A 14195-nucleotide genomic window follows, 5' to 3' on the forward strand; every position below is an offset into this window, starting at 1 on the left:
GCTGTCGTACTTGACAGCAAGTATCATTCACTCTCTGTTGAGACATATTGCTGGCCCCATGAGCTTATATTTTTTTCAATGTTGCAAGAAAATTTTTTTTTGTCAGGTGTGGGGCACATGCCTTTAATCCCAGCACTTGGGAAACAGAGACAGGCAGATCTCTGTAAATTCAGGCCAGCACAGTCTCCATGTCAAGTTCCAGGTCAGCCAGGGCTAAGACCAAGTCTAAATAAATAAGTTAAAAAAAAAAAAAATCACAGGACCACAGGACAACTCTTGGATATCAGTCTTCTCCTGCCATCTTCTGGAATCCAGGAATGAGAAGTCAAGGTTATCGAGGCTGCATGCAAAGCCCCTGAACCTAGCCGGCCAATAACTTGGCTTTTAAGTTGTTATGTAAGCCAGGCAAGATGGTACAAGCCTGTAATCCCAGCACTTGGGAGGCAGAGGCAGTATGATGCTAGCCTGGATTCCATACTAGTTTCAAGGGCCAGTATGCATTATACACAAAAATATGGTCTCAGAAAAAAGGCTCCAAGAAACAGACTGTAATAGTCAGAGAGTAAAACCTGACCCACGTGGCCCAGATGTGAACTTAGCTCCCTAAGTCCTGGCCACCACCTTTTCACCTTCCAGTCTACATCAGTTTCCCCAGCAGAATGGGTACAAAGAGAACACGGTACTTACGTGCGCATTGAGGGCATCGTTGGCCTCTCTCTCAGAGACACCTGTCGTCATCGATGTCACAATACTCATACACCTTTCCAACCTCTGGGAGAGGGATAAGAACACATGAAGAGTGTGTCATAACACTGCCTATGAAGTACTTTTGGCCCCAAAACATTTTAAAAATTCAAGCTTGACCATCCTTCTACTACGCTAAAAAGAAAAGGAAAGAAAAAGTAAAAAACTCTTTTTTCTTTTTTAAGATTTATTTTATTTATTTATTACATATACAGTGTTCTGCCTGCATACCGGAAGAGGGCACCAGATCTCATTACAGATGGTTGTGAGCCACCATGTGGTTGCTGGGAATTGAACTCAGGACCTTTGGAAGAGCAGCCTGTGCTATTAAGTTCTGAGCCATCTCTCCAGCCCCCAGTAGAAAATTCTTCAAGTAGAACAGCTACTAACAAATGTGGAAAGAACAGCAGTAACACCAGCTGATTCGTGCTAACACTCTACCCATGTGTACTAAAGCCAGTGGGTAACACTTTCAGAAAGAATAAGATACCCATAAAATTCACAATACTTACTAATCGCAAAGGAAAAAGTAAGTGTTGGACAGCCTGGAGGATGCTCTCTTAACCAAGTGACCAAAAGTACATTGACACCATTTGCCCCTAAGAGACCCTGGGAAGTCAGGGTCAGTGGAGCACACTATAGCCCCAAACAATCAAGAGGCTGGAATGTGAGAGGGACTTGAACCCAGGAGTAACCAACAACCTAGACAACATGCTCAGAGTCCCTCCCAAAATAAATAGGCAAACACAGAGGTGCACACTTGTAATTTGGGGTCTCAAGAATCTGAGGCAGGAGGATTTGAGTTCAACATTAGCTTGGACTACATAGTAAAACTTTGTATAATTACTTTTTTTTAAATTTTAAGTGTAAATATCACAATATTCACACAGCTTTCCAATCTTGAAAAGTTAACAGTCAAATATAAGGCACAGATCTTGTTTTCATTTCTGACTTGAGCAAGCCAACTTTGTAAAAAGAATTTAAGACACAATCAAAAGTTGTGATTGCTTTTAATTCCAGCACTCTGGAGGCAGAGGTAGGTAGGTAGATATCTCTGAGTTCAAGGCCACTCTAGTCTACAAAGTGAATTCCAGGCCAGCCAAGGGGTACATAATGAGACAGTCTCAAAAGGAGAGAAAGACACGGTGGCCTCAAACTCACAGATCCACCTGCCTCTGGCTCCTCAGTGCTGAGATTAAAAGTGTGTACCACCATGCCCTGCTATATAAAATATTTCAAGATGAAATGTTTTCCCTTGGACTTGCCTCAAAATAAGCTGGAGGGAAATGTACAGAGTTTAAACAAGATCACAATGAAGCACTAAACACGGAGGCAGAAAGAAGGCTACACAGAGACAACAGTTTTTCTCCTTATGTCTAAGATCCCCTCCCACGCTAAAAATGAAATATAATCAAAGTATAAACAAAGGGCTAGGCGTGGGGGCTCACACCTCTGATCCCAGCACTCATTCAGGAAGCAGAAGCAGGCAGAGCTCAGAGTGCAAGGCCAGCCTGGAAAAAAACCAAAAGCAGCAACAACAACAAAAATTGTTTTGTTTTTGAGACAGGGTCTCACTTTGTAGAGCTGGAACAAGATTGCAAGACTGGACCTAGAATAAGACCTGGCAATAATAAATCTTTTTTTTTTAATATTTTATTTATTATGTATACAATGTTCTATCTGCATGTACACCTGCATGCCAGAAGACACCAGATCTTATTACAGATGGTTGTAAGCCACCATGTAGTTGCTGGGAATTGAACTCAGGACCTCTGGAAGAGTAGCCAGTGCTTCTAACCTCTGAGCCATCTCTCCAGCCCCCAATAATAAAACTTAAAAAAAAAAAAAAGGTTCCTGGCCAATAATAAATCTTTTCTTTGTTTTTTGAGACAGGGTTTCTCTGTGTAGCCCTGCTTGTCCTGGAACTCTCTGTTGACCAGGCTGACCTTGAACTCAGAGATCACCTGCCTCTGCCTCCTGACCAGGACTAAAGGCCTAAGCCACCACCTGGCTCAATAATAAATCTTAAGGGGGAAAAAAAAAGGCTACGACAGTATATTTATGCTGTGACAGAAGACTCTGATAGGTCCAAAACCTTAACCTAAAACCACCTTAATGCTACTTAGAGGTGACGTTCACAACTTTACCTCCAACAGCAGGTCTAGCTGCAAATTAGGGCAGATCAGCAGGCTCAGCCTTAATAAATAGCAAGTGCATACTTGTGAAAAGGAACTGTACGACCACGTGAAAGCTGAGCTGCGACTCTCATGACCTGTGAGCTCTGGGAGCCATTATCACCTCATTCAGTTCCTGTGTAAAAGTGTGAGGAAAAACCTGAGGCAGGATTTTTCTCTTTGAAAACCTTGTCCCTTTCTACAAAGACAGTCACCATGGACTGGAGAGCCACCTAGCCCAACGGTCTGATTTTGCTGGCACCCTGTATTTATCCTACGCTAACTAGCAGCTTCACAGAGAACAGAAATGGTGAGTACGTCGCAGCACCCTAAAACTCCAGACACTGCTCACATCAAAGAAATGAGCATCTTTGCTGAATTACCAGAGAGAAGACACTGAGCAGCCAGGCAATAGAAACCACCAGGTGGCCAGCAGGGAAGGAACTGCTCCTTGACAGCTAGGCCTAGGCTCATCTTGGCTGGACAATTTTACCCTCTGCAAACCCTGGTTTTACCTGGAAAACCACACAGCCTCAGCTAATCTGCCCAATTTTTGAAGGTCAGCAATTATACAAATTAATCCTTGAAGACCTGGCTTTCTATCTCTTGCCACTACTTCTTTTTCTTAAAATGTAATTACATTTGGTTACTTGTGTGTGCATGTGTGTGGGCACAGTGTGGAAATCAGAGGATAGATAACTCATGGGAGTCAGTAGTCCTTAGGTCATAAGGCTTGGTAGCATGTACTTTACTCCGTACTCAGCCATTTTGCTCGTCCTCCTGCCACTACTTCTAATGGCATGTCCATAAAGGTTCCTGAAAACTAAATTCTCTATCATAGGACATGGGCAAAGAGTTCCCAAAGAGTGAAAGGTTTCTCCTTATTTTTTTTTTTCTTATTTATAATTATTTGTATTTTATATATATTGTTGTTTCGCCTGCATCTGTATCTGTATGAGTATCAGAACCCCTGGAACAGGAGTTTCAGACAGCTGTAAGTTGCCATGTGGGGACTGGGAGTTGAACCCAGGTCCTCTGAAAGAACAGTCAGTGCTCTTAACAGCTGACCCATCTCTTCAGCCCCCTTTTTCTTGTTTTTGCCTTTAAGGGAGCAAAGGAAATGCCAGGCATGGTGGTGCACACCTTTAATCCCAACACTCTGAAGGCAGGGGCAAATGGATCTCCGTGAGTTTGAGGCCAGCCTGGTCTACAGAGTGAGTTTCAGAACAGCCAGGGCTACATGGAGAAACCTTGTCTCAAAAACAAAACAAAACAAAACAAAAAACAAAGAGAGAAAGACAGAGCAGAGAAGGGAGGAGGGCTGACTAATGGACCCAGAACCGACTCTGCAAATCCCAAAACAGAGCCCTGAGAGCTCTACATGTTGGCTGTCTCTTGGTGTGATTTAACATTCACGAGGCCCTGGGTTAAGCAAAACTTCTCTAGGCTCCTCCCCAATGTTCTAAGCTCTGCTCAGAGGCCTGAGTAAATGTTACGGGTCACTGCCCAGTCAAGAAGAATGGCCTCTCAAAACAGGGAGGCCCTACTAAGGATGTAGAAAGTAGATTTCACAGCTGGGTGGTTGTGGCATACGCCTTTAATCCCAGCACTAAGAAGGCAGAGGAAGGCAGATCTCTAAATTCAAGGTCAGCCTGGACTACTGAGCAAGTTCCAGCACAGCCAGGGCTACACAGAGAAACCCTGTCTCCAAAACCAAAACCAAAACGCACTTATCTAAAGCTCTCCTGGTAGTGCATGTCTGTGATCTCAGCACCTGGGAGGTGGAGGCAGAAAGATCAGGAGCTCAAAGCCAGCCTATCGAAAACAAGGCAAAAACAGAGAGAAATAATCTCAAGTCACTCAGCGTGACAAAAGGACCACTCTCCTCAACAGGCCACAGGGAACCAGATGTATAATTGTGTTGCAGTACCCTTTCCCCACAGTCTCTAAAGGCCCTCAGAAAAGATGAAATCACACTCGCAGCTGCCAGCAATTGCTGGCAGGATAGCTCTGTTCAGAATAAGCTCTCTATGACAGCACCTCAGAGAGCTGAGTAAATATTTATCTCTAGGAGCTCTGGAACTCATTTTTCTAGCACTGAAACTACCTGACCATGACAACAGCAGTGGATGATGGCATGGGGAAAAGAGGCCTACCTGTATGTAGCTAAAGGCAGAAGTTAGAGACGCAGCTTACAAGAACTCCTCTATCTACCCCATCTCCCTTTCCCCAGCTAGGTGAATATGCATGGCTCCTATATAGGGGTGGAGGGCCTTGACATATTTGCTCTACTGTCTTAGAAAAGGAAACTGTGAGCCAACCTGCACAATGTCTAAGAACTGACATCAATAAGAAGTGACTGATTGTGCTGGGTTCCAAGTACAGCCAGCCCTTTGTACTGTTGTATGCAGAATGGAAAGGCTCTGGCCTCCTCTGAGACCTGAGACAAATACCCTGCCCATTCCAACAAATGACCTATATTCTACAATCAAGAATATGTGAAATAGTGATGTAAGGGTCAAAAAAATTAAAAATGACTCAAAGGTCATTCCTTGGAGATTTCTGAGACAGGCTGAGTTATTTCTTGGAGTAAATACGGTGGGGATATACATCTATTTTGCCAAACATAACTTCGAGACCTAGCTTGAAGATATTCTGATTTCTTTGGGCCATAGCTCCTGCTTTTGGTCTGACTTCAAAGTGACTGGTCCTTTTCTGGCAAAGGAATAGCCAGGGCTGTGAAGGCTCACAAGACTAGGAACTGCATGTTCTAAACTCCTCCAATCTCTGGAACTATTTTTATCTCATTCTCTCCCCAAATTAGGATGGGGATAAGCTAGTATACTTCTGTCTTCAAAGGCAGGAAGGGGGCCAAAGAGAAGAAGGGCTACAGGGATACAACAAATACTCCCCAGAGTAGAAGTCACAGCCCTGCCCAGGATGATCTTCAGAAGTGCTTCCCGCTCCACGCCAGCAAGGGGCCTTTGCAAATAATGTTCAACTATGACTGCCTGCCTCTTCACACCCTCATCTATTTTTTTCAGGACTTCTTGAGGAGTGGTACTCTGTCTTCAGATGATAACTTCTGGGTGGCACACCTTACATCCTACTATTTTCCTATCAGACTCACTTCTTATCAGACACACTTTAAGCACATAGAGTCAAAAAGCTGACCTATTTTTTCTCTGGACAACAGGTAGGCCTGTGATGGAAAATTACAAGGTCAGAACAAGCAGAGGTCAGCTGGCCAACAACAGGTACTGAGGACTTCTGTGTACACAGATCTGTAAGGAGGCACAGAGCAAGAAGAGGCTGGTAAGCCCTGCCCTTAGACACTATGGTCTAGCAGGATAACAGAACCACACCCATGGGGGTGTGCGTAGTGTAGTAGGGCTTTCCAGAAAATGAAGATGCAAAGGACAAAGGGCAAAGTGAAGTGTGGAAAGGGTTGCTTGAAGCCACCCTGGAAACATCCACACCATGAAAGAGAGCAGAGACAACAAACCCTCCCTTTTCTCCCTAGGAAGTTGAAAGTTCATTCTCAGAGTCTAAAGAGGCAAGCACATAAAGGCCTCCTCCCCCCCATATGATCTCTTCCAGCCATATCACTTGCTGTCCAGAAAAAGATGCAGTACTATACCCTACAGTACAAATTAAATCATAGACATGGGTCCTCTGGGAATCAGGATGGGAATCAACAGACTCCTACCTAACCTTAAAATACTTTGCCTTGCATCTGCTCTGGTGGAGCGATCAAAGGCAGTCAGGCACCTGACTTTCTATCCTCCTAGAGCTCCAGTTCCAGACTCAGTACTTGATCATCAACGTGGTCACAGTAAATTCCAGACCTAACGAGTCAGTGGTGGCGCACGCCTTTAGTCCCAGCTTTTGGGAGGCAGAGGCAGGAGGATCTCTGTGAGTTTGAGGTCAGACAGGGCTGTTTGTCTCAAAAAAAAAAAAAAAAAAAAAAAAAGAAGAAGAAGAAAGAAAGAAAAAAAAGAACAGAAGGAAGTTTCAGATATTCAGACATCTCAAAAACACAAAAGGTCTGGTAGAGGCTCAGGAGATAAAGAGGCTAGATGAGCAAGCATGGCACCTGAGTTCAAGCCTCAGGACCTGCAAGCAAGTGCAAGGACAGAACCAACTCCATAAAGATGTTCTGACCTCTACACACACATCTCAGCATGTACACCCTGATACATCACTCACATGCATGCGGGCTTGTGAGCGCGCACGCACACGCACACACGCACACACACACAAATTTAATTGGATCAGGAAAAAGAAAAGCCCCCCAAAAGAAGCAGGGGATGGTAATTGGTAGGGCATGGTGACACAGTGGTCTTGAACCTACAGCCATCTTGCCTCAGCCTCTTTGGAGTGTCAGGATTACAAACCTGTGCCACCACCATACCTGGCTTAGAAGTAATGTTTACATTTCTAATTATGCCTACCTTAGTTGAGTTTTGAAAAAGAAACAGAAATAGCAAACTTTTCTAAATGCACATAGAATTATACAGTGAAAACATAACTCACTTTCCAGGCAGCCAGACATCTGCTGATAGATAAACCACAATGTTACTTTAAGAACACTTTGATTCAAGTTTCCTTTTTTTGAAACTGTCATACTAAAGCTTCCTATTTAAACCAGGCTGGCCTTGAACTCAGAGATGCCTCCTATCTCTGTCTCAAATGCCCAGCCACAAAGCTCACTTTTACGTGTACGTGCTACCATCTCGTGATCTACATTTTTTTTCCTCTGTCTGTTTATGGGGCAACGGTCTAGCTAAGCTGCCCCAGCTAGCCTATAACTCACTACACACCACACACACTCTCCAATTTTCCTGACTCAACCTCCAAGTGCTGGAATTACAGACATGAACCACCACACCTGGTTATCAAACTTTTTTTTTTTTCAATTCTGAGTTTAACCTGCCTTTCTAGCATGTGATAAAGGCCTATGACACAGTGTCAGGGAGACCGCCTGGAAAGAGCCAGGGCTTGTTCATTTCCTACCTCTGTCACCAGATAACCACTGAACTGAATGCATCAGACTTTACAAACAGCGCAGCAATCATGCCTCAGTTCCGTCACACACCCTCAGTAAGTCTTCCTGTGTGAGCAGTGGAAGGGGGCCCACGGATCATCTCTAGTGACTCAAGGACAGAGTGAGGAACGAGTGAGGTAAAAGGAGGGACACGAATCTTTACTCATGTTCTTTTTCTGTTGTTCTAGGAGACAGGGTTTCTCTATGTAGCCCTGGCTGTCCTAGACTCGCTTTGTGAACGGGTTGGCCTCGAACTCACAGAGATCCACCTGCCTCTGCCTCCCCGGTGCTGGGATCAAAGGCCTCGCTCATATTCTTGATCTCTCCTTCTTTGTGTGTGCTCTCTGGTTCTGGTGGAAGCAGTCCCCTAGAAACTGGCTCACCCCACTGCCATGGCTGAGATTACCAAACTAGATACTACTTACTTGTAAGTCTTCACTCCCTCTAAATGCCCGGTTAAAATCACTGACAACTGTCTGTATCCACACACAGTCAATGATACCATCTAAGAAGTGAGGCCAAGTCTGTAGGAAGTTGCCAATCCTCAGACACCTGCCTGTAAACACATACATACTTTTCAACTTAACACTCTCAAATAGGGTGGATATTTTAGATAGCTATTGGTGTGTATGTGGGAAGGAATGAAAATACTTTGGTCAGTATGGATGCTACATCTCTTCTGTAACCAAACCCCTCACGCCCATTTTCCTAATAGCGGCAGCTGTTACTAGGGCAACCTGTCCAGGAAGTTGACCCACACTTCTTCCCCCAGGAGCAGGAAGCCAGAGCAATGTTTCTGCCTTAGAAAAAAAAAAAAAAAACAACTTGAAGGCCTCTTCTCCCCACCCCCATCCCGTATCCGCTCCAGCATCCCTCTTCAACCCAATTCCTTAACTCCCTTCCCCACTCCCCACACCTACCTCCTCTAACTCATCCTTGGCATCCAAACTGGTTGAAAGTAGCAGCCTCCCCCCTCCTGGGGTTCCTGCTCCCGCTCCTCCTCCTCCACCTCCCGCTGCTCCTGATGCAGCAGCTGCTACGGTCCCTTTTCCCTTCTGTAACTCCATGGCTGCAGCCAGGAGACCGGAAGCGGTCAAGGGAGTGGACCGGTGTTAAGTCCTAGAAATGGAGAACTCTGGCTTGCCAAGGACGAGGAGCAAGAGGAACAAGTGGGAAGAAGGCCACAGGCCCGGCTTTCCGCACTGGAGCCTCCTCTCCTGCGGAGGGGGAGGGCGCGGGTTCTCTAGATGCTCCCTCTGGAGTGGCCGTGCTGGGGCAAAGCCTTAGCGCAGGAGTACGTAGACTAAGGGTCTGTGCCCTGCAGGGAGGTGGGCAAGGCTACCACCCTTGCAAAAGTGGAGGGGGAACCCTCTGGCTTCTTATCCTGAGAGGAGGGGAAACCCTAAGTTTCTGCCTCTCGAGGTGTGGGAAGAAGTCCTGGCCCTGAATTGGGGGTGGGAAACCTTCCCGGCGGGATTGGGAAACGCGGTTCCTTGGAATCCGGCCCCTAGCGGGTGAGGATGCGGCAGGATCGCTATGGGAGGACCAGCTTCTCCCCACACCACACAGAGGCGGCCATGGTGGAAGGGCGGGGGAGGCTGAGAGCGCCCGAGCGGGCAGAGTCGTCGCCGGCGCCGGAAGTGAGCAGTCGCGGTCCCGGGCGTCCGCCAATAGCGGCTTCCGCGGTGGCGCCAGGTCTCTAAGGAGTAAGCGGACGACGGCGGACTGGCCTTTTCCCGGGCTGCCAATTGTAGGGAGAAGAATTGAGCCTGCTCTGATGGGCAACAAGTGTGCCCAATCGCATCCTCCTCTGCATCTGGAGGCGGGACGGGTGGTACGGAGTAGGTGCGAGAGCGGGACGAGCCGGAAAAAGCCGAGCTGCGCCTGCGCGCACCGACACGCATGCGCGCTGTTTTCCTCTCGCTCCACTCCCTACAGGTGTTCGGAACATTGTCCTTGGGTAGTCTGGGAGACTGGAAACCAAGCTACCTGAATGGCAGGGTTGGGGAAGGAGTGGCGCTACCCCTACCCTTACTCAGTCTCTTAGCAGACGCCCTAGGGGTCTGAACTTCGAGAGCTAACGCAGCTCTTGGGTGTTCAATTAGCAGATTTTGAAAACAAAACAAAACACATTGCTTGGCTAGTGCGAACCAAATAATTGGAATCATGCCAACACTAGCTTTTACAGTCTACTAAATGATGGGGCCTCTTCGTCTTCTGAGCCCTGGGACTGACAAATGTCACTGCAGTGTATTGTATTTACATACGCCATCCATGGTGAATGTCATAGTTTGTTGTGATCACAGTAGGGCCTGATTGTATGTGGGTCCATTTCTTCGTTCTTCCACTGTACGTCTCAATAGGACTTTTCATTTTTAGGCATATGAACCAATAGCTGTATACAGCTTCAAGTCGGGTGTATTTGCCTGCAATCCCAACATTTAGGAAGCTGAACCATCAAATTCATTCTCCCCTCCCCCTATTTGTAGGTCTAGGCCTATTTTCCTGTACTATCCATTTTCAAAGCCAGTGGGCAGGTAAGTTGTTAACAACGTCCTCGGGAGAATTCCAAGTTCCATGGTTACTGTTTGGGAGTGAAGCCTTGTGGATGTTGTTTGTTCGTTTGTTTTGTTTTTGAGACATTCTTACTCTGGAGCCCAAGCTGGCCTCACGTTTGTGGCATTCCTTCTGCCTCAGCCTCGCAGGGACTTCTGTATGTTAATTACAAATAAAATAAGCCCTGGGCTGCAAACGCACCCCTGGCACTTACTCTCCTCCCAAGCATGCTTTGGGCCCCTTCTAAGTGTAAAGGGCTGTTGTAGCTTCTGAAATACAAACAAGTCGTTACAGTAGTGTCAAGTACTCAGGACACATGTATTAGATGGAAAAAAGAAAAAAAGATCTACAATGCTGCATATTAAGTTTCCATTTGTTTGAAGTGTGCTGGGTTTCTGTGTTTTGTGGTACTGAGGAGTGAGGCCAGGGATTAAAAAATAGGCAAATGCTCTGCCGATGAGCTTCCCTGCCCTTTTTTAATTTTTAAAATTCATTCATCGTTTTGTTGTTTTGAGACACTTGTTCCTCCCTATGTAGGTAAGAACGTCCTTGAACTTCTGATCCTCCTGCATCAGCCTCCCAAGAGCAAGGACTGCAGCTGTGCACCACAACTCGCATTGTAGCTTCTTTAAATTAAGCACTCTATAGAAGCTAATGCAGCAGGGCCTGACGGTAAGGTGCTTGTCCTCCATCTGCAAAGCTGTACTCAATCCTCAACACCTGCAAGCACCATGCAGCTTTTAAAAGGTGTGTATTTTAAAAAAGAAAGAGAGAAGAAAAAAAAACTCTCCTGACTTAAAAACATTTTTATAGGAAAGTTTACTTCTCCTTCTCTGTGGTTTGGTCAGGAAATAAACCACAGTACTTATATAGACAGTAATGAAAACAACTGACATCACCAAAGGCTTGCTGCATGCAGGAGCACTATTTGGATTCATTTACACCCAAGTAACTTCTTCACAAGCGATGGAACTGAGAAACAGGCAAGCTCAGTGCAGCTCATTCCTGTAATCCTAGGATTTAATCCTGAGGCAGGAAATTCAAGGGCAGACTGGATTACTTTGTGAGTTCCAGAACAGCCTGAGCTATGAAATGTGAGACTCTGTCTTATAAAAAATAAAAATTGAAGGCTGGGCGTGGTGGTGCACCCTGTCTCAAAAAACAAACAAACAAAATTGAAAACATTTAAAAAAGAAATAAAAAGGGGGTAGGATATTTGAGAGATGGCATGGTGAAAAAGTTGCTTGTGTTAGAAGTATGAGGACAGAGCTTTTGGGTCTCCAGGCCATATGGAATCTCAACACTTGGGAGGCAGAAGCAGGAGCCCTATGAGTTCAAAGCCTGGGCTACATACGGAGTTGCAGGACAGCCAGGACTATATAGTGAACCCGTCCCCATCTCAAAAAACAACCAGAAAAAAAAAAATAGAGTGGTGATTATGGTAGTTTTTAATTTTATCTAGATGATGAACATGTGTGTGTGCATGTGTGAGTATGTACACGTGAGTGCAGTGCCTGAGAATGCCAGAGACTTCTGATCCCCCCTGGAGCTGGAGTTACCAGTAGCTGTGACCCATGAGGTGCTGGCAAGTGAACTCAAATCCTCTATAGGATCTGATGCCTTTAATCCCAGCACTTGGGAGGCAGAGGCAGGAGGATCTCTGAGTTTGAGGCCATCCTGGTTTACAGAGTGAGTTCCAGGACAGAGAAACCCTGTCTCAGGAAAAAATAAAAATAAAAAATGATATGCTTTTAACTGCTGAGCCCAGGCCTTCCAACTTTCCCCCCTGTTTTAGATGGTCTCACTCTGCAGCCAAGGTTGACCTCAAAATCCCAGTCTTTCTATAAAGTGTATTCTATGATATGTGTGAGTGTTTTGTCTGCAGGTGTGTCTGTGTATCTTTCCATCCACGCTTTGCTTTCTTTGCAGTACTGGGTATTGAACCTAGGACCTCATGCATGCTGGGCAAGTGGCCTATCACTAAGCTGCGTCTCCATCCATTTTCTAGTAAGAAAAGGCCTATTATTTAGAGCTGAGGTCCCACTAAGGTGCTCAGGCGAGTTTGAACTTAAAATTCTCTTGCTTCAGCTTCCCTAAGTAGCTAGGATGATGGGCCTTTGCTACCAGGCCAAACTTTCTTTTCTGCTTTTCCAAACATTTATAAACAGACTTCTGCATATCCATCCTGCCTACTTTTTTGTGTATGTATGTTTTAACAAAAATAAGGTTATGCTATTGGGGCTGGAGAGAATCTCAGTGTTTAAGAGCCCTGGCTGCTCTTCAGAAGTCCTGAGATGGACTTCCAGCACCCACATGGTGGTTCATCACCATCTGGAATCCCAGTCTGAGGATCTGACCTCCAAGGGCATCAGGCACCGATGCAGTACACACACATACATGCAGGCAAAATCCTCATGTTTCAGTGGTTAAGCACACTGGCTGCTCTTGCAGAAGACCCAGGTTCAATTCCTAGCATTCACACGGCAGCTCTTGTCTATAACTCCAGCCCTAAGGGATCCAACACCTACTTCTGGCCTCTGCACATACATTCAGGCAAAACTCATACACATAAATAAATACAATTTAAAAACACTATTATGGTCTACATGTTTCCTTCTTGCCTTTTAATTTTTTTTTTTTTTTTTTTTTTGCTTTGTTTTGGGTTTGGAGACAGGATTTCTCTGAATAGCCCATGCTCTCCTAGAACTGGCTCTGCCTCCCAAGTGCTGGGATTAAAGGCGAGTGCCACCACTGCCTGGCACTTTTTCATTTTTTTAAATGTTTGTTTAATTATTTATAGATAGGGGCCTCCCTCTGAGTGCTGGGATTACAGAAGTCTGTCACTGCCATGCCGGGCTCTTCTTGCTTTATAAAGTAACATATCCCCTGCGCTGGCATGATATCTCAGCTAGTAAAGGCACCTGCTACCAAGCATGGCAAACCTGAGTTCAATCCCTGGGATCCACATAATGCATAAAAATAACTGACTTGGGCTGGAGAGATGGCTCAGAGGTTAAAAGCGATGGCTGCTCTTCCAAAGGTCCTGAGTTCAATTCCTAGCAACCACATGGTGGCTCATAACCATCTATAGTAAGATCTGGTGTGCAGGCAGAATGTTGTATAAATAGTAAATAAATCTTAAAAAAAAAAACAAACAAACAAACAAAAAACTAACTCCCAAGTTGTCTTCCGACTTCTACCCACAGGAAGCCTTTTGGGGATGGTCTTGTGTGCTGTGTATTCAGATGCTGATTTCTGTAAGATCTAGGTGCAATCCATATGTGGACGTTGTCATTTCTGTGAAGAATCTTCTGTCTCAATGTTGTATTAAGGGCCCACGTAATGGTCAGGAGGCAGAGCAAGCAACTAGCTGGCAGAGATCGAACAGCTAAGGAGTGAACATAAGTAAGCAGAAAGGAGGGACATTGAGTAAGATGATGTGGAGAAGGAGAAAGGGCTTTTTCCTTCTGGGACATGAGCTGAGTAGGAAGGCCAGCTGGGTGCTTTCTCTGCCTCTCTGAGCTAGCAGGCTTTCACCTGGCTCCTGAGTCTTTACTGGGAAAATTGAACTATTGGTATTTCTTTCTTTATAACAACAAACTCCTGCAAATTGCCCTCCGACATCCATGAATATGTACCCCTCCCTTCTCTGCACAATAAGTAAACATAAAAAA

General features: G+C 45.5%; 1 protein-coding gene across 1 annotated transcript in view; it reads right to left on the reverse strand.

Annotated features, from left to right (window-relative positions):
• Positions 1 to 9713, reverse strand: part of Ints3 (integrator complex subunit 3) — a 42818-nt gene extending 33105 nt beyond the window's left edge. Inside the window, exons 1-2 of the mRNA XM_021646727.2 lie at positions 8886 to 9713; positions 688 to 771 (exon numbers count right to left, since the gene is read on the reverse strand). Coding sequence (XP_021502402.1) covers positions 688 to 771; positions 8886 to 9032 — 231 coding nt within the window. The 5' untranslated portion in view covers positions 9033 to 9713. The remainder of the gene's footprint in view (positions 1 to 687; positions 772 to 8885) is intronic.
• Between the last annotated feature and the right edge of the window lie 4482 nt (positions 9714 to 14195).

This window comes from Meriones unguiculatus, chromosome 1 (genome assembly GCF_030254825.1).
Source record: "Meriones unguiculatus strain TT.TT164.6M chromosome 1, Bangor_MerUng_6.1, whole genome shotgun sequence".
Classification (NCBI taxonomy): Eukaryota; Metazoa; Chordata; class Mammalia; order Rodentia; family Muridae; genus Meriones; species Meriones unguiculatus.